Source organism: Copidosoma floridanum, unplaced genomic scaffold (genome assembly GCF_036245765.1).
Source record: "Copidosoma floridanum isolate Cflo_tuat_1 unplaced genomic scaffold, Cflo_Japanese_pri ptg000007l, whole genome shotgun sequence".
Taxonomy (NCBI): Eukaryota; Metazoa; Arthropoda; class Insecta; order Hymenoptera; family Encyrtidae; genus Copidosoma; species Copidosoma floridanum.
Window position 1 is genome coordinate 7,375,446 of NW_028321884.1, and position 24,834 is coordinate 7,400,279.

At 35.5% G+C, this 24,834-nt stretch overlaps 3 protein-coding genes across 4 annotated transcripts; 1 reads left to right on the top strand and 2 right to left on the bottom strand.

Annotated features, from left to right (window-relative positions):
- Positions 1-1,457: 1,457 nt before the first annotated feature.
- On the top strand, positions 1,458-5,515 carry LOC106641464 (uncharacterized). Its single transcript, XM_014355901.2, has 3 exons — positions 1,458-1,674; positions 2,092-2,239; positions 3,330-5,515. Exons 1-3 carry the CDS (start codon positions 1,513-1,515, stop codon positions 3,521-3,523), a joined length of 504 nt encoding a protein of 167 aa, XP_014211387.2. The 5' UTR covers positions 1,458-1,512; the 3' UTR covers positions 3,524-5,515.
- On the bottom strand, positions 3,689-12,255 carry simj (transcriptional repressor p66-beta simjang). Of its 2 annotated transcripts, XM_014355899.3 has the most exons (8): positions 11,955-12,255; positions 9,517-10,128; positions 8,863-9,384; positions 8,497-8,785; positions 8,218-8,280; positions 7,523-7,950; positions 7,143-7,447; positions 3,689-7,022 (listed from the first exon to the last, which is right to left on the bottom strand). In XM_014355899.3, the coding sequence occupies exons 2-8, from the start codon at positions 9,564-9,566 to the stop codon at positions 6,751-6,753; spliced, it is 1,929 nt and encodes a 642-aa protein (XP_014211385.1). In that variant the 5' UTR covers positions 9,567-10,128; positions 11,955-12,255; the 3' UTR covers positions 3,689-6,750. The 2 variants fall into 2 exon arrangements, with proteins under 2 accessions (XP_014211385.1, XP_089444574.1); XM_089588448.1 differs by lacking the exon at positions 8,218-8,280.
- Positions 12,256-14,021: 1,766 nt separating this feature from the next.
- Positions 14,022-23,138, bottom strand: LOC106641465 (F-box only protein 33). The gene is made up of 6 exons (XM_014355902.2): positions 22,538-23,138; positions 21,933-22,027; positions 21,278-21,850; positions 20,947-21,198; positions 20,680-20,869; positions 14,022-20,606 (listed from the first exon to the last, which is right to left on the bottom strand). The coding sequence occupies exons 1-6, from the start codon at positions 22,775-22,777 to the stop codon at positions 20,475-20,477; spliced, it is 1,482 nt and encodes a 493-aa protein (XP_014211388.1). The 5' UTR covers positions 22,778-23,138; the 3' UTR covers positions 14,022-20,474.
- Between the last annotated feature and the right edge of the window lie 1,696 nt (positions 23,139-24,834).

Sequence of the window (24,834 nt, forward strand, 5' to 3'; positions counted from 1 at the left end):
AGTTGTCTCTTTTGGACTGATTAATTTGTGCTTACATGAGTTAATGGTAAAAGGTCTAGAGTATTGAAATTGTAAATATTATCGATTTTATAAGCCTTTTAAGATAAGTAGAATATTTATTTTTTTGAAGGTCGATTTTCGGGTTAAAGATAAATTGTAAACTTGCCGCAAGTAGCATAAAAAATGTCAACTTTTTATTGTCTATCTATAAGATTAGTTGCGGCTGGTTTATAACTCATAAAGTGACTTTACTGTAAATAGCAATAATTATTTGGATCAGCGCCATCTAGCGGTCTTAATTTTTTGGCCAAAAGTGGCCTCTAAAATTCTCAATATGAGCAATCAGGCTTAGAGCTATTTAATCAATTATAAACCAGCCGCAACTAATCATGTGGTTATAAAATGAAAAAATAACGATATATGTGTTTTTGGCGGCAAATTAACAATCTATCTTATGCTCAAAAATTTATCTTTAAAAGTATAAATACATAGTAGGTCAATTTTTCGGTAGAAAATAAATTGTTAACTAGCCGCCAAAAACACATATATCGTTATTTTTTTATTTTATAGCTTCGTCATGAGTTGCGGCTGGCTTATGATTGACTAAATGGCTCTAATCCTGAATGCTCTGATTTAGAATTTTAGGAGCCACTTTTGGCCAAAAAATTAAGACCGCTAGATGGCGCTGATCCAAGTAATTATTGCTATTTACAGTAAAGTCGCTTTATTAATTATAAACCAGCCGCAACTAATTTTGTAGATAGACAATAAAAAGTTGACATTTTTTATGCTACTTGCGGCAAGTTTACAATTTATTTTTTACCTTAAAATCGACCTCCAAAAGTATAAATATTCTACTTATCTCATATGGCTCATAAAATCGACAATATTTACAAAATTACACTACTCTAGATCTTTTACCATTAACTCATGGAAGCACAGCCCTTTAACTTTATAGTTCTAATAAACAGTTAACTTATATAATATGTGCATAGCAAAATTTGTAATACAGATATCTTTAATCACACTGAAATATATACATTAGTCTAAAAGAGACAACTGAAGAAAAAAGGCCTAAAAAATCGATCAACGACACACCAGAAAAGGGAAAGTGCAGAAGAAAAAACCCCCATCAAGTGTCCCCGAACGCGAAACTCTCGAAAACCTGTCGCGCGCGCGCGTGTTTTACAAAGTTTTAAAAAAGCGCAAAATAAATATACGAGATACGAGTCTGACAGATCGACCTTACGTGCATGTTGTGTAGTGATCGAGTACGTGTATACTTATATGTATGTTGTGTATAAGGTATACGGATGTCACATACACCTGCAGTGTATCGGGGATACCCATTTGTATAAAAAAAAGCGTTAATATAGTGGTGATGGTGGTAGTAGTACTTATGCATTTATAAGCTTATATGTACGCGTAATAGCAACGGCACCAGTGCGCGGCTCGGCGGCTGTTGCTTTACTTAGTCGCTTTGCGAGTCTGGAGCTGGCCATTTGCGAGACGATGCACGCGATGAGGACGAGCCATCAGAGACCGGTGGCTGTGATCGGTGTCTTTTTGTGTTTTGGAATCTTGGCCGATTGCAGCGGAAGAACGACCAACGAGACCGAGGCGAAGCTGGCAAAGCTTGTCAAGATCTTCAGTAAACCCGGCGCTTTCAATCAGGTAATTACGAAAAAATTTTTTACGAGCCAAACTTAACAAACGAACCAAAGGTTTTATATTTGCGTTAAAATTCATTTAAGTATCGGTTGAGATGAATTGGGGCAGGTAGTTTTTTTTCTCTCAATTTATTCACAAGTAATCTACTTTGTTTCCATATGATCAGCCATCACGCACATGCAACCGTGCATCCCTATGACATGCAAACATGAAACAAATTGTATTTTCACCCTTTTTTTTTAACTTGAACAAAACAATTGTATAAATAATAATTTAAATGAGTACGCGTACACCTTCGGTTTGAAAAACCACCAAAACTTATTTAAACGCTTAAAAAAAAAATAAAAAAAAAATAAAAAACAATTCTATGGCAATTAAATGTACGATTAAAAATAACAATAAATTCGCATCTGTGGACAGATAGACGCGATCTTCGGCGAAGAGGAGCCACTATTGTTGTCATCGCAGGTGACAGGAGGATCCGGAGCGACCTCGACCTGTCCAGTGGGCGAAGAAGGCCTGGAATGCAGGCGCGCGGAGGCGCGACGCTCCGTCGATTGTCCTCGAGGTAAATTGGCTGCCCATAATGTAAATACTCTCTGTTCGCGCACTTCCGCGTCCGGCTCTTGTTTGCCCTTGACAGCTACTACCACTCCCGCCCGCGGCTGTAAATGAAAAATAAAAAATCGAGTACCCCCCCCCTTGCGTATGCGCGCAACTATATTGGTCCCACGTGGTTGCGAAAATCGCGTTTATGTAACCGGTTTCCCCTGCATTCTTTTTTTTTTTTTCCCTTGGCACCCTTTTACTTATCTTCCTTTCCCACCCTCGTCCTCTGCCCTCCCTCGTCCTCGTTGTATATATTTAATTTCGCCTCTCATTCGCGACGCGAGACACTTTTATGCAAGACACGCCCACGTCTTACTCTCACTTTTGTGCGAACAAGTCGCATATTCAAGTATATGCACGCATTTACCTAGTATACCCGACAAAGTAATATCGTCGCGTGCGAAACTCTCGAGAGGAGCAAAAAGAATCGAGCTTAAACTCAAGAGAGTGCAAACACACGTGAAAGTTGATAGGCGAGAACGTAAAATATGAAACTCAACTTGCTCGAGCGAAATTCAAGCGAAGACGCGTAACACACAAATTTATATATGTACACGAACGCATGTCGGCACCAATATCAGTCAATTTGTTGCGTTGACTTGTACATGAACGTGGGTAATATTTACATGTAAAAATTTTTTTTTTTTTTCTCAAGGGTAACAAGTTATTTTTAATGTTATTATGGTAATGTTATGCAGAAAAGTGTGTTAGCCGGCATTTAAAATGAAGCAAAATCATTCAGCAGTGCAGCTTTTACACGCTTTGCACAGAAAGTTTTTGCGTAATTTTTGGCGTCGAGACGTCTTTTTGTCGCAATGATCCATCAATATTTTCAGTCATCGCAGTCATGGGTGTTTTTTAAACTTAAATTGAAAAAAAAAAAAAAAAAAAAAAAAAAAAAAATACGAAACGCGTATAAGCAAGAAATCGAATCAACCGCGTTACCCAACAAATTTTACGACTTGGTGCGCCCCGTGTGCGATTATCATTACGCGATTGAAGCGAACAAACGAAAAGAAATGTTGTAAAACATTTATTATGCCCGTCAGGCGACTGCTATTGCTACAACTGCTCAAAGGCGGGCTCGGAGCTTTGGGCTTCCTGCTGCCGGGAGAGCTTCAAATGCTGCTCCCACCTCGCCGCCGCCTGTCGCACCTGTGACCAGCCCCCGCTCTTCTCCTTCTGCGCTAAACACTTCAAGAGATGTCTCAGCCAACTAAACGACAAAAAAACCATCACCTGATCAGATACGTGAACTGTCGAAGGAACAATCAGTTGTCATTGTAGTTCTTCTTGTTATATTTTTTTTTTTTTTTTTTTTTTACTTACCATACGTAAGTACGCACTGTAAATGTTTTTGCACGAGGATGGCGAGTTGCGTAATTTGAAATGATAATCAAGTATGTACTTATGTGTAGACAATAGTTGTATTTTGGATTTTTTTTTTCTTTTTTTTTTTTAATTTTAAAAAAGAGTGTTACCATATACATCTTGTTTGCGTGCAAGTTGCCACGGTTTTTACACTTTCGTCGTATTTTTGTCGTGATTGTACAAAAAAGAAATCCTGTGCTCAAAAGCATACGTAAACAATATATGCAGTACCGAAAAGAAAACAAATAAACGAAAGAACACGGGGGACGCCAATGTCGCCAATGTGCACCAGAGACACGCAAATTTTTCAATATCATAGAGGCCAAAAATATTTACAGTGCTAAACGCATACTCCCTCGCGTACGCTAACGTACACACACATGTACTCTCATACTCTGCTGGCGCAGTAGTGCATCGACGCTTGTGTTTTACTTTTAAATAATAATTTGTACGTATGTACATACATATATCAAATTAGGAGGTGCACAAGAAGTGCTTTTAAAACAAAAAGGATGAACTAAAACGAGCGAGTATTTTATAAAGGAGATATATGTATATACACTGAAACATGTACGTGTATTGCATAACACACTCCTCTCTTGATCAGTGTTTTCTAAATATAGCCACTGCAAAGCGTCGTTAGCTTTTTTAAAAACAGCTTTCAAATATTTCTCCACCCTTATTTATTTTTTTTTTACTTTTTTTTTACTTTTTTTTTCCTATTGCACGATTATGTACGCTTGAGAAAGCACGCTCACGCACGCATACACTTATCGTATAAGCTCATTTTGCGTGGCGCCACCAAGTATTGACACACATGTAGATATTGAACGCTTGATACTTCGAAAAGGTTTGCCAAAATACTTTTGTATTTATTTTTTTCAAGTAAAAATGATTTTTTATTGTCAAATTAATAAAGTGATGTCAAGATAACTTATTCTGTATACAGTTATGTACAAAATAACGGCTTAATTATTGTTTCTACTGTACGTAATAGTCATGTTCAACAAACTTATTTTCAACTTCCCGTGCTTCCACACCCAAAATTTTCTGGTCAATATCGAGTTTTGCCAGAATTTTTTTTTATAAATGTCACCCTTTAATAACACAAGGGAAATGCAAGCATGGCTTTATTATCAAAAACATCAGTTGTGGTCACCAGATTCCTTCATTTCTTGTTCTTTTTCAAAAATGAGCAATCGATTGGCATGTAATTTAACAATGGTGATAAAATATTCAAACTATTGCAACAACCAAGTGCACTGTAAAATTGTCATAGAAAAAAAAAAGAAAAAAAAAATTATTGGCACAATACAAGGTGAAGCAAGAATAAAAAACAGAACTGGAGCTTATCTTTGTATTTTAATTTCTTTGCAATTAACCAAAAACTTATTAGAAAATCATTATGCAGCCATGATTAACGAGCTGCTATTAGAAATGGAATCATTCAGTTTAGCAATTTTTATTCCATCGATTATCAACAACAGAATGAATTTTTGAACTTTGTATCAATATGAACCTGCTTTATTACCCTCAATGTAAGGTGAGTTGTTTAAAAAATTTGAAAAAGTGATTTTGAGGATTAATTAGCTGAGATATTCATCAATCGTTCAACTTAACTTTGTCTTATGCTAAAATATTTTTTTAATCCATTTTTTTGGATCTCTTACAAAATCGATTCAATCACGCTTCCATGCATAATTTTCCGCTTTTCGCATTTCTTTCATAAATACATTCAATACTATTGTACAAAACACGGAGATTCTCGTTATAATGTTACGTGATTGCAAATATACCTTTTGTTACTTTACGACTTTTTATATGCCTTATTGATATTAAGTTCGAAACCTATTGCTTAGTACAAAGAGAGACAGTTATACTATTTTTGTTTACGTTTAAAGTTTATAAACTTGTTTTAAATTGTAAATGGAAAAAATGTCGAAGGCTATACAATAAATTTTTTACTTTTATTATTTGATGATAGACACGAATGGCAAAGGTTGCAATGAAAGATGTGGTCAGACACAGCCAGTCGAGAAAGTTTTTTTTCCAAACATGTTTTTTTTTTTTTTTTTTCTTCTTGATTTGTTTGCTTGACCAGAGCATTTAAACACAACAACACACGCAAATCCATAAAAATCGAAGGACATCAATTGTTAACTTAACAATTTATTACCTTCAGTATATGCTAAATTTGTGGAGAAAATTAAAATAATTTGTATTTTACCACGCGTTAGAATGGTAGTTATCTTTCGAAAAAAATGTTATTTTATGGTATTGATTATTTTTTTATGTTTTGTCGAAAATACGTTAATAACTTTGTGTACTGTAGAATTTTGTATCAAAATTGAAAAAATAAAATAAAAAATAATAATATACATTCCACTAAACCATGCATAAATAAAAAAAATTTAAATACTCTTGGTTAATTAATCCACTTAAATGAATTCCATTCACATAAATAGATCTTACTTACAATTAGAATCATAGTTTTCTTAGACTCAAATGAAAATGCTTTCGATTTTTGGAGAAAGTTTATATGTCTATAGTTACCGTTACTTAAAGTGTAAAAAATCAATCAATTTTAACACAAAAGAAACAAATGTCTGTTTACGGACAGTGCAAATCCAATGCCTGATTATTATAAACCGTTCGACCAATCATTACATATTATACATCTATTTTTCTAGCATACAAATATTTGTTTTTATATTTCGACTTGTTTTGTCTCTCAAAACTAAAGACAAACGTCTTTTTTTTTGTTGTAAATAATATATCGTAGTGAAAAGACACGTTTAAATAAAGACCTCAGTACCTTTTTTACAGTTGAAAAATACACGAAATTTCACAATCGATCTCGAGGAAATTCGACGTTATCACTTGGAAAAAGAAGCACACCATATTAAAACTATACACGAAAGAATCGCAAGGATAAAATATCCCACTCCTTTTTGTCCTAGGCGAACACGTTTTTAGCAGTCGATCAAACAATTTAAACTAGACCTCCTCGTTACCTACCGCGATAAAACAGAGACACTGCTCAATTTTACGAATTGTTTAAAAAAAGTCGTGTCGTACCGCGTTTTAGTAAGGGCCTGGTTACGTTTTCCAATTATGTGGATGAGCACGAGGCGGAGGCTGATTGCTCTGATTCTGGGACATCTGCGACGGAATCATATCAAGCAAGTACTGGCGTTGAAGATTCTCAGTTTGGCGTTGCAGCTCAGCAAGACCCTTGGTGCCTTGAGCGGCCTGTGCCATAGCCAACTGATTATAAAACAATAAGGCTGGGTTGAAAGCTGGAATCAAGTGAGCAGGCAAAGATTGATGTGGTGAGAGACCAGCAGCAGCTACTGGATTCTTTGCAAGTTCTGAAAATAGAAAAAAATCAAATGATAAATTACGAGTATCAAGACTATTTTACAAATTCAGTACATAATAACATCGATGTTATTTTAATCAAAAGATACGGATTTCAATATAATACTGACCTCTGAACAACTGTTGTTGTATAGCCATTGCAGCAGCTGTCGCATGATGCGGAAATTTGTTGCTATCCGAAAGTTTTGCAAACTGGTGATCCTGAAGCTTTGATGACGGTGGTGTAGGCGCCGGTGGAGGAGCTTGCACTTGTACCTGTTGCGGTGTAGGAGGCGTGACGACTCTCCTCGTAGGAGTGGGAGCTTTGGGTACCTGTTTTGGAATAGGAGGATCGGGACTCGGACACGTTGTTTGCGCCAATCTCTCGTCAATCTCTTTTTCTTGCTTAAGAGCTTTTACAAAAGCAGTTTTCAACCTAGCAACAACGTTAGAGACATTATTAAGGCACTCTAATAATTACCGATGTTTCTTTGACTGTTGGTATACATACCGATTAGTATGTTCAGCCTTGAGTGCTTTTTTGACATTAGTTGTGACACAGTGCTCGCAAATGACACGAGGATCCCTGCCTGCTGTAGGTCGCTGGAAGGTCGCGTGTTGGCCTTGTGGATTATCTTTTTTATTACTGTTTGACGACTTTTCCCATTTCCAAACTGGTGTGAAGTCAGTTTTACATTGTGTGCATTCGAATGGCTCGGGAGGTGGAGGAATAGCCGGTTCTTTGGTGATAAAGTCGACTACGTGTTCCAAACCAACCAAATAGATAAATTCTGGATTCGCGGGACTTGGTACAAAATGCATTTCTGGTGGCGGTGGCTTTGGAGGAGGTATTTGTAATAGAGTTTTTTCCAGCTGTTTCCTGAGAGCTTGTTTGGCAGCTGCCTGGCGTTGCGCAGGAGTCTCTTCCCGAGGTCGTTCCTGAAAAATCACGTAACAAATAATCAATGGAAAATAGCTTCTTATTATTATTATTATTGTTATTAAAAAAAAAAACGATTTCGTAAGGTCATTAACAACAGGATTCAATAATTCAATCGCTCAGAAGCTGAAGAAAAAAAAAAAAATAGCCATTCGATGATAAATATGCACAGCCTTTACAAACACATTTTTATGCAAACTTTGCACTACAATACAACAATGAAAGAAAGCCTAACTAACGAAAATTTTGCACAACTAAGTGTGTACCTGATCAGGAATGACAGGTGCATTTAGAGGCACAGTAGGCTTGTTTTCTTGAGATCCAACAAGCTGTTTTGCGTGTACATACAAATTATCGTGAATTAATAGAGATTGCACATGTGACCACTGTGGTACGTCAAATGAATGATTCAACGTTATGTTAAAAAAAAAATTTGTTTAAGCTAATACAATAGTTTGAGTACTCTCTTAACTATACTGAGAATCAATTGATTATATTTATAAGACGAAATAATAGGAAGAATAAATATAAAAATTGGAAATTACTTTTGCTTGCATCTGGTGCGCCGGGGTCGGAGTGGGATCTTTTGTAGATCTTTCAGTTCTATCAGCAGGAGGGTGATAACTAGATACATTAGGTGTATTTTGTGTAGATCTTACTCTTGGATGTGGGGGCTGCGGTATCACCATATTCGGTATACCAGTGCTAGACAGTGAACTTCTCAATGGAGTTGGTGGCAATACCATATTAGGTGGAGGAGCATGTATGGTGCTGCTTCTACTTGGTGCTGGCTGTCCCCTCAACAGAGGTGGTGGTGCCTTACCAGTTCTGTGACTAATAACAAGCAAATAAAACATGAATTAATAATTGTTATACTATACTTTGGTGATATTTTGTGCGCTGTATCCTACCTGTGTGAAGTTACAGGTTGACAAGTAATAGATGGAGGAGGCAACTTGTTTTGAACTTTCGGCACAGCTGCAATGTTTTCTTTCAATTGCTGAGATTGCCGTAACTTCTTTAAAAGCACCAGTTTCATTTCTTCCGCTCTCACCTCCTCCTTGAATTTTTTCAAATTTCTCTCCCTATCAGCCAGTTCTTCCGAAGTCAGTTCTTTGATAGGTGGCAACGGTGGCATCTCCCCCTCATCACTGTCAGATGCGTTACCATTCAAATAGCCGTTGATTCTTGGCTCATCGGGACTCTCGGCATAACTTCTCTCGGTCCTTGGCCTGAGATTACGTCTAGGCCTGCGATCATCCCCAGATTTGGATGCGAGAATGCCCCTAGAAGAATTCTGTATATTCCTCGACTCTGGCATGTTATTGTCTAAGCTGGGACTAGTTGTGTAATTAACACCCAAATCCATGGGGGTGCCTGCATTATTGTTTATCGAGTTTGCTGGTGTGGCTGGCGATTCTCTTCTGCTACTACTGTCGATTTGTAAAAAAAAAAAAAAAAAAAAAAAAAAAAAATAAAGAGACAAGAAATGAAAACGTAATTAGATAACAAAAGAGCATGCGATTAATTGGCACTTGTTAAAAATTTATGAATAAAAATCATACCCAACGCTCAGATCAACAACGGCGTCGCCGTCTATGTCCATGGCTTCCATTATTTTCCACAACCGGAGGAAAAAATCCACAACCTGTGTTGTAGCGCTCCGATAACGGTAACGACACACACGGCAGCAGAGCTGCAGAGAGCAACAGCAGCAGACCGCTTCGATTCTACAACAGACGGGCCATTATCGCAACTCCCCCTCTCTCCTTCCTAGATCCTTCTGCTGCTCCTGCGCCGAAAAAGTAGACGATGCAGACAGGAGACCGACTCGTAGGTGGACAGGAGAAACAATTAAGGATTTTACACTGCGGTGCAGAATTTCTTCCGTGATAAGACTTAACCTAATCCTCTCTGTCTTTTTTTTTTGTTTCGGATGCTCCTCTTGGACGCAGCACATATATAACTAAGTGATACGCGTGCTGGCTACTGCTACTGCTTTGCTGATGTTAATGCGTGTCGCGCTGCTGATGCGGCGGTGGCGGCGGCGGCGGCGGCGGTGGTGTGACGACCTTGTTGGCGGCAGCGGCGGCGGTGGCACTTTTTCGCCCTCCGAAATCTCTCTCTGCTCCTCTTCTTTTTTCCCCCAAATGTAAGGACAAGTAGTTGTATGCGCTCTAACAGAATGATACAAAATAATAACTCGAAACAAAAGAGACGACAGACGCGTTTAGCAGCAACAATAGGCCAGATACTGAATAAATTGAGAAAGAGGACCGTGCAGACGTGCAGTTGATGGGTACATATTACATGTGTGTACGTATGTAATATATACGTGTTGTGCGGAAAGCAGAACCACTAAACAAGAGAAGAAGGTGGGACACAGCCGCGAAACTGCTCTCTCTCTCTTTTACCCCCTCCCCCCCCCCTCTTACGTTCCGCGTCCAGGCGAAAGAGATGAATTCGCGCGCGTGCAATGGCTTTTCCGATTTTTGAGTTTCTCTCATTTTTATGTATTATTTCCTGCCAAAAGTCTAAAGTTGGGTCAATGATACTTATTTATAATTGAAGCAATAATTATAAGTTGTCCACTCGATAAGTTAGTATACCTATAAGTTCAAGAATTAAGTCACGATGGGGTTGTTTAGGATTTTGTGAGTAAAAGTACAGTTAAAACGACGAAATATGTTTAAAAGTCTACATTCAATGAGTATCTATTTTTTCCGTTTGACGTAATACTTGAAACTTTAAAGAAATACAGATAAGATTAAGTGAATGCTTCACATTCGTATTTTCGCTTGACAATTTTAGAGATAAAGTGGTTTGAAAATATAACGCCTTTTCGTTAGCTCATTGTCAACAAATGGGCAGTCAAAAATCACTTAATTCTCAATCCTCCAATTACAAGATAACACCGCACTCTTTTGACATTGTGTAAAGTGTTAGGTACTTATAGAGATGAGTTATCATGTACGGCGGTACGAATTTGTGCTGGTCTACACGACATTTGATTAAAAAAAATTTTTGTTGCTGCATTAGTTAATGGTTTCAGCAACCACAATTTAAACTTTGACTAATCAATTCATTGCGAACGTCCCGAAAATGTACCACGAAATTAATGCTACTTAATGAATTTTATTTTGTTGTCTTTCCTCAAAAACTGCGAGGCCCATATCTTGAAAATTATAAGTTAAACAAAAGTGATTAAATTTCAAGCGTTCTGCACGAGTTTTCGTTATCGATTCAAAAAATACTGAGCCGATCTTATCTTATAATGTATATCGTATCATAGATTTTTTAATTATTACCAAAGAACGCCTTCTGAATTTAAAGCCACGTCATGTTTTCACATAATGCTTGTATTTCCAAATTGAATCTATGTACCCCATTTTTCTTTCAATTTATTATTTAACTCTCGCGTGGTAAACCCATAGACTTCAAAATATTAAAATAATGTCTAAATTATCATATTTGAAAAACTTAATCGAAATTTTTAACAAAAATCCATTTACTTTGAAACCTTGGCGAAAAAGTACCGGCACTTTCTCTGCTTCTTTGCGGTCATTATTTTCTACGAGAAATAAAAAAAAAAAAATTCATTTTATTTATTTTTTTTTTAACGAAACGTGTACACACGGCATGGAAGTACCAGTGCAAAATTTTACGTTGTACAAACCCATGGTAAGATAAAAAAACGTTAATTAGCAAGTACTGTGTATATTTCAATTTTTAAAAACCACTCGTGAGTGAGAGCTATATATACAGTATAAGAATACTACGCACGTGCGTACGTACACACACCAAAAGACTCAAATGTATAGTGTGACTATGTATAGGTACACACATTTACGTGATCTGCTACGATCATGCATGGAAAGGTAAAGGTACAGATAGAGTGAGTTGCAATTGCAAAGGATAAGTACTTATTTATATAATGAATGATTAATTAGTACGAGAGATGATAACGATCCTTCAATTGGAGCCGGGACTCATATATACGTACATGATAACCCCGATCCCCCCTCACACTTCAAAATGGCGCAGGGTTCTTCACTCCTCTTCACGCGGTTCAACTGAGGAGGAGGCGATCCTTTTTTCTCTCTCCCTTCGTTCCGCTCTATATTATATCACTATTTGGCAGAATCGTCGCTTATTCGCAAATTCACCCACAGAATCGTAACTTAGCTTATATTTTCGGACACTTTTGACGACCTGACGATCGCTTTTTATCAAACCACCAGCCGAGTAGTCTCGGCACGATACACTACAACGCTGCACATCACAAACCGAAACTAAACTAAAGAGGCGAGCAGGCGAGAGGCGAGAGGTGTATACCGTACCTATTGTTCCTCTTTGCCCTTTCGTATGTTTTTCCCTTTCCGCCCTCTGCAACGAACCATTTTGCAACCTATACCTATGTATATATGTCCTATCTATAGGTGTATAATATATATGCTCACTATACTTACATTACTTACTGCTCATCAGTTACTCACTACTACTACATGCATGACAGCATAATATGAATCGAGAGCCGCATTTAACAAAACGTGAAACGTGAGTACGTGACACTCCGTCTCTCTCTCTCCCTCATTCACAAATTTGTGTTATATAGATAGTTTTAAGAAAGGGGTCAATTTTTTTTTTTTTTTTTTTTTCCCCAAGATATATCAAAAATGGAACCTGTGAAATTTTTTAATTTTCCGATTCACATTATTCTTCCAGTGTTCGTAGGTGCAGGTGTTTGCCTTTCGCTTCATCTCTGTGAAAATAAAAGTTAGAACAAAAAAGTTTAACAATATGATTACAATCAAAGCTGTACAATACCATGATTCATGTTTTATTTACAGAAAGTTGCATCAATGGCTTTAAAAGTGCGTTTCGACTGTGAAAAATACAATTTCACTTCATATTTTTACACTCAAGTTAGTGCTGAATCAACAAAAATTTTAATCTCAATTTACTTACCATGAAATCGAAAATGATTTAATTTAAACTTTATTCAAAAGAAGTAATTCGTGGAAAAAAAGATGAATTGATCGAAAAAAAGTGTATCGCTGTTCAGATATTTTCAGCTCGATAATGAATCGAGGAATGATGGGTGCACAGCTTTGGATATACATTTGGAAAAAATGGTTGGGTATAAACAAAAATATCAATATGAATATCAAGAGTTATTTTATTGAAAGTTGTTTAATGTACAAATAAAGTCTACATAACTTTTTACACAAAAAATGTTTGACAGAAAACCTATATTGTTAATCATTGTTTAATCCAAGATGTTCTGATAGCGAAATTTTGGTATGGTGAAGAAATGTGTCCATGTGTTATTAAAATAGAGCAAGATCTATTTGTATCAATAAACGGATAAATTTTTAGATTATAAATTTTGCTAATCGAAAAACTACCGATTTATACCTTTGGCTTTAATGTGGTGATCACATCGTCTCCAAAAGTTTTGGATCAACTTACATAAATTTGATAATTTTATTGTAATTAAAAATGAATTCATGTGGCTGTGTAAGCCTTAAACACTTTTTTTTGTAAAGTCTCGATAGTTATTAATTTTTCCAAAGCACATAACATCATCAAACTTAATTTTAAGAAGTTATAGTACTTATTATTTTTATATTAATATTATATATAACACAAATATTATATAATATATTATTCATCATGATTTTGGTACTTTCTAGAGGAGCTTCAAATTTTTAATAACGTCAAGTTTTATAATTACGATCGACTTACTGACGTCAACAGGATACATGAAAATATTTTAATAGCTTCATTGTTCTTTTGGTTAATAAAGTAAATAAATCGATTTATTATAATCATATGAATATCTTCAGTTCAAATAGTTTGTATTGCACTTGCCGCAACAAGTAATTTTTTGTTTTTAATAGTGTCTTTGTTAAAAATTTTTTAATACTATTTACTAGTATTTTTATAATTATTATTATTATTCCTGAATATTAATATACTTTAATTTTTAAGTCATAAGTAATTTTATTGAGCAAACTTTAACACCTTGTTATTTTTTTTAATATATTAAAAATAGTATAGACACAAGTTAAAGTTTTTACTCAAGACATAAGCAAATTTAATTAATTTACTGGAGATGATGGTTACAGACAACATGTGCACATAAACAATCGTGTGTATGCATATACACATACATATATACACATATACATATATGGAAAGCTACGTTTACATGGAAATAGTACCTAGTTGCTCAAATATAGACTTAACAAGTTAAAGTTTATTACAGGATTAACTTTTTTTTTTATTTTTATTCTTTTTTTTTTTTTAATTGAAAGTCTGTATAGTTTAAAATATTAAATCGCATTTTCATACGTATAATTGCATGAATAAGAGGACGTAAGACTTTAAACAGGTATTTTTTTTATATTTTAAAAATAAATGGTGTAAAAAACAAAAATCTTTTGATTCCTCCTATTTAAAAAAAAATACATGGGGATTTACGATAAAGCTGCATAACGATAGATTGATTTAATAACAACTACCTACATAGAGCGTAACTTTTTATTTCACGCGTAATCTTTCGCGCCCGAGTGTGCTAGTAGTATCTTTCTCTGTTCTCAATACTTTCATTCGTATGTATTCACACAGTCACGATGTATTTGAACAAAAAAAAAAAAGACATTCAACATACCCTTCGTCATGCATTTATTTTGTTAACAAATACGGCTGGTATACTTGTAAAAATCATCGGAATGAGCTCTGAAATAAAATAATTCTCAAAAAACCCCAAGTATACGCGTCGCCTGTATTACAATTTGGCAGAGTTATTTTTATTTTTATTTTTTTTTCTTCATTTCTTGCAACCCATTCCGCTCGTCATCACTCGTTTCGTTTGTTTTTCTTGCACCTACGTAAGTATGTACAGCATCTCGCTTGATGAAAGAGAAAAAAAAAAAAAAGAAAAAGCGGGGATGTGAAAAGAGTGGTCTCTCTCCCTTGTCTCCTATAGGAACTTTTAATACTGTTCGTGTGTGGAGAGCATTTTTCATCTCAATCCGACCGCTATTGTAAACCCTAAGAATTGCGCATGTGTGTCTATTATTATTTTCTCTCGCGGTTGACTGAGTGCCAAGGGACTGGAATGTCGTGCGATATACTTTCTTAAGTTTTTTTTTTTTCTTTTTTTCTTTTTAGCTAACTGGTAGTAAGAAATAAAAATCGAGACTATATAGTGTATATGTGTGGACGATTGGATAACGACACTGAGTTCAGATTTTCGCGTATACACGTATCGTGATGTGGTATAATTTTCTAAAGATCTTTTTTCTCTCTCACTCTCTCTTTTCACATGTACATGTTTGCGTGGCTCGACTCCATGTACATACGTATGTTTTTATGCAAGATTGTCACACTAATATATTTTAACATGTAGAATCGCGAAGACGCGTATAAAAAACTGATTTACCTGTACGCTCTCGTTTATCAGTTCACATCGAAAATCAACAATTACATGATTGCATACTTAGAAATAAAAGTCATAAAACAATATGTGACGGTTCTGGTGTTTTATTCGTTTTTTTTTTTTTTTTTTTTTTTTTTTTCTTTTCTTTCACAACATACACAAGACGTGCGATGTAATTTTGTTTGTCACGCTCGTCATGAAATTTTAATAGAGTACCCAAACCTGTATTGATTTTTTCGCGCACTACTGCGATCACCTCTTTTTTTTTTTCTCCGTACCTTCTATTGTCACCGAAATACAAGCGCGACGTTTCAATATCTTTAAAAACACGTCTTTTTTTCATTCTTCCCTCACACACAACGCACATTATACTTTCGCTGACTCTGAATGATTTGTTCCCACACACGCATACACCTTGGATTTTATAATGTTTTTATTTCGCTGTCATTCTCTGTAGTCGAGTATCCCTCTAACTTTTTTGTTTATTTTTATATATTTATCGTTATTTATCACAGATCTTTTACTCGCTCAGCCGACCAAGTCGAAATTATAGTACGTACTTCTTGTGTATTCGAAGGCTGGCTCACTAGTCGATAATATATATTATTTCAAGTACACAAATCTTTTCGCTTTTTTCTCCTAGCGTTCTTCTTCGGCCTTCATTTTTTTTTTTTTTTTTAATTTTTCATCGCATCACAGATATTTTACTAGCTTTCCATGCAGATATTTTTTTATTTTTTTTTAATTGATTTTTTTATTTTTTTTAAGAGGACACGTGAGTTGTATACCTTTTTTTTTAAAAATCGATCGATGCGCGCAGTCAATTGTTTTCCGTTTTGTAAAATTCATTTTTATATATTCTCACTGGCTACTTGTGCATATTTTAAAAACAAAAAATAATCGACTGCTTATTTTGCATCGATCGCGAGTGGCAACGGATTTTTACACCCTCTTTTATAATAATAGTTCCGACGTACGCATATTTAGCGCAAAAAGTATAACAATTTCATATTCAATTCGATTTTTTCCAACTTTACAAAAAAAAAAAAAAAAAAAAAAAAGATTTAAATTGATTTAAATTTCATTGTAAATATAATTGATCTAATTATTTTCTTTTTTTTTATACAAGTACAGAATGACGACGCACGACTTAATTTTTGTTTTCTAGATCTTTGATGATCAGTCTTCAAGAGGGAGGGATTTTACTCGCTGAAAAGTCAAGAAGCTGTTCTTGGAAGTGATTTTCGTTTGAAAAAAAAAGGAAAAAAAAAAATAAATAAATAACAACAGATGTACCTACGTGTGAACAAACTTAAATGACATTGTTAGTCACTTGAAAAAATACAACAAAGTCACGGTAATGACCGCTAGTGAAAACAATACCGGCGAGTAAATATAAATATATACATCACCTATATGGAAAAAAAAGAACACGAAAGATCGTCTCTTTCTTTTTTCTCTCTGCCTCATACAATCACTTCTTTTCAATTCAACAATCATAGCTAATATGTATAATGCTCTTTTCTTATTTCGTTTGTTTAAATTCATAACCGTTTGTATAAAGAGAAAATTCGCTAACAATATCGCACTATTACTTCGTTTTTCGGTTATAATCGACGGCGCTCTTTCTTTATACTTATTTATTTATTTGCTGCTCTCAAGCATCTATATACGTGTGGGCGATAACGCGCACTTTGTAATGCACACTGAGGCCCGCTTGGTGTGCACATTGTAGATTCGCATCTTAAAAATAGGTCTTGACTTGTTTTCTGTTAAAATCGGAGCTCTTTTTTTTTTTTTTTTTTGTTTTTTTTTTTTTTCGTATAACGACTCGTTTTTTTTCTCACCGTTTGCGCGCGCGATTGCTCTTATTAACTATCAGTAAGTTTGTGTCTTCGTATATCTCTCTCGTGTTTTCGTTTTCTTTAACTTATCTTCTTCTTTTTTATATATATACTTTTGCGCGCTACGGTTGACATCGCTTATCTAGATATTTTTTTACTTTGATTGTTTGTTCTTTCATCTCTCGACTATTCACTTACACTTTTAATATTTGGATATACGCGTGGATTTTCTTCTTCTTCGTAGTCCTAGTCTTCGTACACTCTGAATCATTCGCACGCAGATGCACTTTCTCGATCTCTCTTTCATCTATCTCCTCATTCATTCATTCTGATCTCTTGTTTTTTTTTCTTTTATTTATGCTACAATAAATTGTACACATCGACTAACGGCAAATCAATCATACTTTGTTGCTGCTACGTTGTTTTTTTTTCCTTTTTTTTTCTTCAACAATAATTGGACTAAAAGACGTTGACTCAACAAAAAGCACAATTACTATCTGGTGTCTACGAAAACAAGCAAAGCTGTACATTGCGGATTATTTGATTTTTTCTTCTATCTTTGTTTTATTCACAACTTTTTTGTGTGTACTCGCATAGCCCTTAGGATTGTTCGTATTTTCGCGCGCAGATAGTAAGTTTCAGTCTTTGATTAAAATTGTGTCTCATTATTATACGTAGTCGCGCTTTTGTGTTTCTGGGCCCTTGGAGTCGAGAATTTGCGTTACTCTTCTAAAAATATTACACGTATATTTTCATTCATCATCGATGATATCACTTTTGTTTCTTGTTGTTTATTGGCTTCTATATTATATATATATATATATATTCTCTTAATTTTCTTCTTTTCTCAATAATGCAGCAGGAACACTAAATATATTTTTTTCAAAAATGCACACAGTTATAATGTTTAGAACATTTGGAGCCGAAGAGAATTGTGGCTCTCTTTTTTTTCGTTGAAAAATCACTCCCATTTCTTCTTCTCGTGCCGCAATAACGTCTACACTTTAAAAAACAAAAATTGTTTTGGACATTTATAACTGTGTATACACTCGTTGACTCGCTTATCCTCATTTCATCTACAAGAAAAGAGATGTGGTCTTCCAAGGAGTACAATAAAATCGATCCGAAGCAAGGGATATACGTATATAATTAGACTAACAGTTAGACAAGTCAAAAATGTTGAAACACAGTATTGATTTGTTCTCTCTTCTACGATGGGAATTTGGATAGTTACACTTTTAACTATTCAAGTCGTATTTAATCAATCTTTCCCTTAGTGGTCGTCAGGCCAAAAAACGAGTTGGAATACATAATATCGCCTTTTACTAATTTTAAGTAATTAATTACGGTATGCTACGGAGTTTTTTTCTTCGTCTAATGATTTTTTGTTTCAGGTACACACGGTGAAAAGGCCTGTTTTGCACACACCTCGCGCTCTTTGCTCACAACATCCTCAGATGTCGAATGTTTAGTTCCTGCTTCAGCAACTACGCTGATGGACTTGGATCACTTTTTTACTCCAGGAAAGTGAATTTATTACTCATAGCAATTGGCCTTTCACTTGTCAATCATCTTGCTACATTGTAAACTTTAAGCTTGACGCCTAGGCTTTTTTTCATTTTTAAAGAAACGCAAAGTTACACTTCACAAAAATGATTTTTCGGCTCGCAAGTCCGATAATCGATGTACAGATTGATGATGCAAGGACTCGAGAGACAAAAGCTTCGAATCAACAAACTGTACAATTCTTCACGCTCGGCGATTTTCTTCAACTCCAGCTACTTTGTGTATATGTTTTCTTTTAAATAACTACTCTAGTTTTTGTACCTTTCAGATATTTCGATTGATTTAAAGGTTTCAACACTTGTCGTTTTTCTTCTTATCGTCTTCACTCGTGCTATGAACGAAATTCGAGACACAAGTCGCTGTAAACTTGTCGATTTTATCTCTTCATTTGAATTCAAAAGCTATTAGATATATACGTATATAAACATTTATACATCAGTTTAGTGACTAAATACTTTTAGACATAGACGATTTTGCGTGTTTCATCAATGCTTCCCCTCCACAAGTCTATACGTATCCTTATCTCGTTTTGCTAAAATTGGAGGAAGTACTTAACAATTCTTTTCGTCTGAAAAAAGGTCGTCCCCTCGTTGGAAGTGCTTGATCGAACGTATATATCCGTAATCACAGCGCATGTATGTATGTATGTGTTCATACTAATTCAAGATGCTTCGATTTTTTTTTTTTTTACGCTATACTTATACTTCTGTTTTAAAGGGCGTCCGATTGGTTTTGGTATTAAAAATAACCTCGGACTGCTCACGTGCGTTACGCTTATATTCGCACGACGTTTTTATTCTCTTAGTTATCTTCGCTAAAATACGTTTGTTAATCGCTCGCCTTCCCGCGGTTGTAAGGTGTTTCGAACGTTGTTGCGCATAATTATGTTGTTTTCAGTAATAATTTTTTTTTTTTCTACTACTACTATACCGTTTCATTTTGTTTATTCGTTTAACTGACGCTATTTATACTAAAATTCCCATCGCGAATGGAAAAATACTCGTCTTTTCGTCTTTCTGGCTACTTTGAGAACTTGAGTTGTCGACGATGTTCAAGTTCGGATGTTTCTAGTTTATCTATTTCTCGATAATCGTCTGAGCTTAATGTTTAATACTAACCCTGTAATGTACTGGGTGTGTCATGAAAGACTTTGACTAGTCATAATAGTCTTGGATGTATTCCTACAGCACTTGACTTGATTTACCACGATTGTTTAACAATCTTCATTCATCGAGAAATAGATCGAGTGTATTTACAATAGCTTCGTTCTCAATGACTACGACATAATTTTGTAGATGTAAACGCGAACTAAAAAAATAGTAGGGAATATGCTTCCAGTGGATAAAATATATATATGTACCCATTATAGATTTTCTTGAGATATGGATGGCTGAAATTTTTCGCCGGGTGCGTACAATTGTAAAATAATGCTTTTTGTAGCGAATACCGTATCTAAATATTCAAAGTAACGAATTTGCATTGAAAGGTGAGAAAAACGGAATTTTGGTGTCTCGCAATAAAAATATTTGTAGAAAAACGCAAGAAAGGTTAACGTACGATCCGAAACGATACTTAGGCTCATACTTATGAAAGTAATGCTTTATCCCAAGGATAGCTCTTGAGTGAGGTATGTATGCTAAGTTAAAAATTTCTTCTTGGACATGAATTACTTTTGATCCCGAAGAACCATTGGCATTATCACTTCTCTGCTGTCGCCAATCAGAGGATTTATCACAACTTTTGGAAGATCTTCATCTCTCAGAGGCTCCCACTGTTCACCCATTACTTTTTTTATTTCCTGTTGTCAACGTTGAAATCCATTAGAATAAATTATAAGAATTATTGAAAAATCGTAATTTAAGCTATCTTACATCTATGACTGATTCCCGACACAACCACGGCTCTTCATAGATAATATCGCTTTCAGCAAACTCAAGACGTTTTAATTTGTGCCTCAAACGAATTATAGCCAGCAAATTATTCGAAAAATACTTTTGTCCTATGAATACTATTTCATTCAAATTTTTGCATTTCCAAGCAGCCAATATCAATGGATCTGGACTGTAATTATTAAAATTATGTAATACAGTTTCCGAATTGCAAAGATTGAGTAATCACTTATTAATCATCAGACTTACTTGAGCAAAGTGTCAACGTCATAAAGAGAATTCATTGTGTTTTTATGGAAATTGAGGGAGTCTATCCAAATAATTGATTGTAACGTTTCTGAATAGAAATCAGAAATTTGATGAAGAGCCGCATTATTCACACTTTCACAGAATAGTACTTTTAAGTGAGTCAGAGGCATTGATGGCTGTAAAATTTCTCTATCCAATACTGTGACTGCATTGTAGGAATGAATCAGATTAAGACGCAGTTGACAGCATGGACTAAAATGATAAAAAAAAAATATAAATGAGTGTTATATGAATTAAGAGTTGTATAAAAAGTGAACATTTTAGTGCTTACTTTTTCTGAGTAAAAGTTATCCATGCATCGTTGCTAGCCCCAGTATAATCACCATTCCAGCCATGTACATGTATGACCAGTCGTTCCATTATACCACTATTTAATGCTAGGAGCAACTCATCACTTAGATGATCGTAATCTATTGTTAATACTGACAATCTAATGAAATCGTTGAACAATGAGCACTTGAGTTCCAAAAAATCATAACAATCTGGATCTTCTTTGACAGATGCCAAACTTAAATGTGTCAAATGTTTTGCATGGTTCTGGTGTAGAGAATTTAAAATAAGCGTCAGATCTTCCGTTAACTCTTCAATGCATCCCAAACTTATGACTTCTAGGCTTTCTGAAGTTTTTATCAAATTAAGCAGTGGTTTCATTAACTTTTTGCTGTTGACCTCACAATTGAGATTTTCAAACATGCAGCTATTTGGTTCTAAGTAAAGCTTGCGCAGCTGTCGGTTGCTACTCAATTTTTTTAGGATAATGAAGGCTTCTCTCATAAAATTATTTACTGTTTCACAGCGTATGGTCACTTCTTGTACGCTAAACTGAAACCAATCCGACAAGCATCTAAAATGGAAGCATAAAAAATTATGAGCGTTTTCGTATACTACACAATGAATTGTGAAGGAAAAATTAAGGTGGTATTCACCTTGACCACAAAATACTGTCACTATCTGCTAGAGTAAATGTGATTTTCTTCCAAAACATTGCATGAAATAATGCATATCTCCATTGCCTGCATACCTAGAATAGAAAAAAAATAAGAAAAAAATGGAGAAAAGTTAGATAACGTATTTAAAAGAGCTCATTAATACAATCCATATGTGCTCAAGTAGGACGATTGTAGCAGAGAGAGAGAGAGAGGAGAGAGAGGGTAAACAATAACAACGCCAGCAGTTCCACGTAAACGGAAAATTTTTGTAAAGCTGCGAGTACAGTTAAAAAAAGACCAAGTGGAACATATTTATACAATGATTTGCGAAAAGAAAAGTCAAGGGGAGAAAGAAGACAACAAATGGAAGAGCGATGATAACTGTGCATAGGTATATATACGCAATATATAATGCAATTGTAGTATATTGGTCATATAAGAGTTTAGAAAGAGAGAAGTAGCTTTAATGGACTTGACCGCGAGAAAGCTCTTGTTGTCTAAAAAATTAGTAGGCAGGTAAAATGCTAGCATTAGATATAGAAAATTTGCAGTAAGTAATCATCGTTTAAAGTATACAAGTGAGCATATATATGTGTAGATACCTGAGAGGCTTGGACGCGGCTCTTGTGCGGAAGGTAGGAGAAGATCTCGAATAATATAACGCTGGGCAGGCTGTCCCAGCAGGCGGTATTCTGTTCCTGATGCTCAGCTGATTGTTTCAAGGACACGACCGAGGACGACGATTCTAATGATGTTGTTACTAGGCTGCCTGCTGTCGTCAATAGCTGTTCGTCCCTCGGTACGGATGACGATGATTCCTTTTCATTCTTGCCTCGCACCATCCTACAACTCGCAACTTGTCAAAAAAGATTGTTAAACTCTTTCGTTGCTGCTCCTCACGACGACGACGACGACGACGGCGGCGGGTGAGGAGCAAGCGATTAACGAAGCGACCCCCGCGCTTCTGTCAGCTTCTGCGGCTGCCCCGTTTCTACTGTGGGCGACTCCGGTTCAGATTTCGGATCGCAACTCTTGCAACGACATAATATATACATATATATAACCCATCGCAACTCTGTCTTTCGTTTAGACTTTCGACCGAGCTCCCGAGTTTCCTTTCCCTCGCTCGCTATAAACGAGCCGTCAAGCCGACGCAATCACGCAATTCTTTGCATTTGTAATCATGGCATGTACACTTGCAAAGTTTTGAAATATCTCACTTTAACTTTTACTCTCACATACTAAATGTAAATGTTGCTATGCGTCAATATGTGTGCATATATATATATGTGTATGATATTGATAATTTTTTTGCGCAACGTTGGAGAGACAGACGTCATCCGTTTGCAGAAAAGCGCTGCGTGGCTAGATATAATGTGCATAATAGGCTGTATTCCGCAAATGCTGCCAGCAGTTAAGACTGACAATTTTTCGGCCAAGACAAGAACTATAATTAACGAAAACTTGTAAGCTGTTATTTTGTCTTTGTTTTGATCTGAAAGCATCAAAGCATAACGCACACTAATTACATGTTATTTACATTTTTTACAATGATGTTGTTGTGTCAGCGCCATCTCGCGTTGTAAATTTTGAACTAAAAAGTAGCCCTCCTAACCCTGCTAGGGTTAGGTAGAAAACCTAAAAAAACTCTCACTCGAATCTGGGTGTTTTCTGCAATCGTCACCAGCAATTAAGTAATGCCATATGGTCGATTTTATTAAACCATATGAACATCTATATTTTTGGAGGTCGATTTTTAGGTGAAAAATAAATTGTAAATTTGCCGCAAACAGCACAAACCACGTCAACTTTTTATTGTCTATTTAAAAGATTATTTGCGGCTGGTTTATAATTAATAAAGTGACTTTACTGTAAATAGCAATAATTATTTGGATCAGCGCCATCTAGCGGTCTTAATTTTTTGGCCAAAAGTGGCTCCTAAAATTCTGAATCAGAGCAATCAGGATTAGAGCCATTTAGTCAATTATAAACCAGCCGCAACTTATGACGAAGCTATAAAATGAAAAAATAACGATACGTGTGTTTTTGGCGGCAAGTTAACAATCTATTTTCTACCAAAAAATCGACCTACTATGTATTTATACTTTTGAAGATAAATTTTTGAGCATAAGATAAATTTTTAACTTGCCGCCAAAAACACACGTATCGTTATTTTTTTATTTTATAGCTTCATGATGAGTTGCGGCTGGTTTATAATTGATTAAATGGCTCTACGCGCTAAAGCTCTGGTTCAAAAGTTTAGAGCCACTTTTTAGTTCAGAAATTTGCAACGCTAGATGGCGCTGATCCAAATATATATCAGAGCCATTTAATCAATTATAAACCAGCCGCAACTAATCTTATAGATAGATAATAAAAAGTTGACGTGGTCTGTGCTGTTTGCGGCAAATTTACAATTTATTTTTCACCTAAAAGTCGACCTCCAAAAATGTAGATGTTCATATGGTTTAATAAAATCGACCATATATATGGCATTACTTAGTAGTAATTATTATAATTACTACACATAACTTCACGTACATCTTACACCGTGCTCTCTTTACCAGAATGATAAAATCAGAGGCTGTAAAGTTACGTAGGTCGTGGTGGTAACGCTGCTTGCACTACACTCTCACCTCACAGAAAATTCTCCGCCAAGGGTGTAATCCGCAATCGCCGCCAGCAGTTACATATGTACGACGTGACAACGTTGCGTGGTTGGGAGCGCTACTGTCGATTTACTGGTGATGTGATCCGCAATCTCACCAGCAGTAAAGCAGACGACGTCGGTCTACTATAACTCTTTTTCGTGACATTTTCTGATTGTAAACAAAGCAAAGCAGACGATAGAATGTCGGAAAATGTCACGAAAAAGAGCAAGTATACTATGGGTGTATTC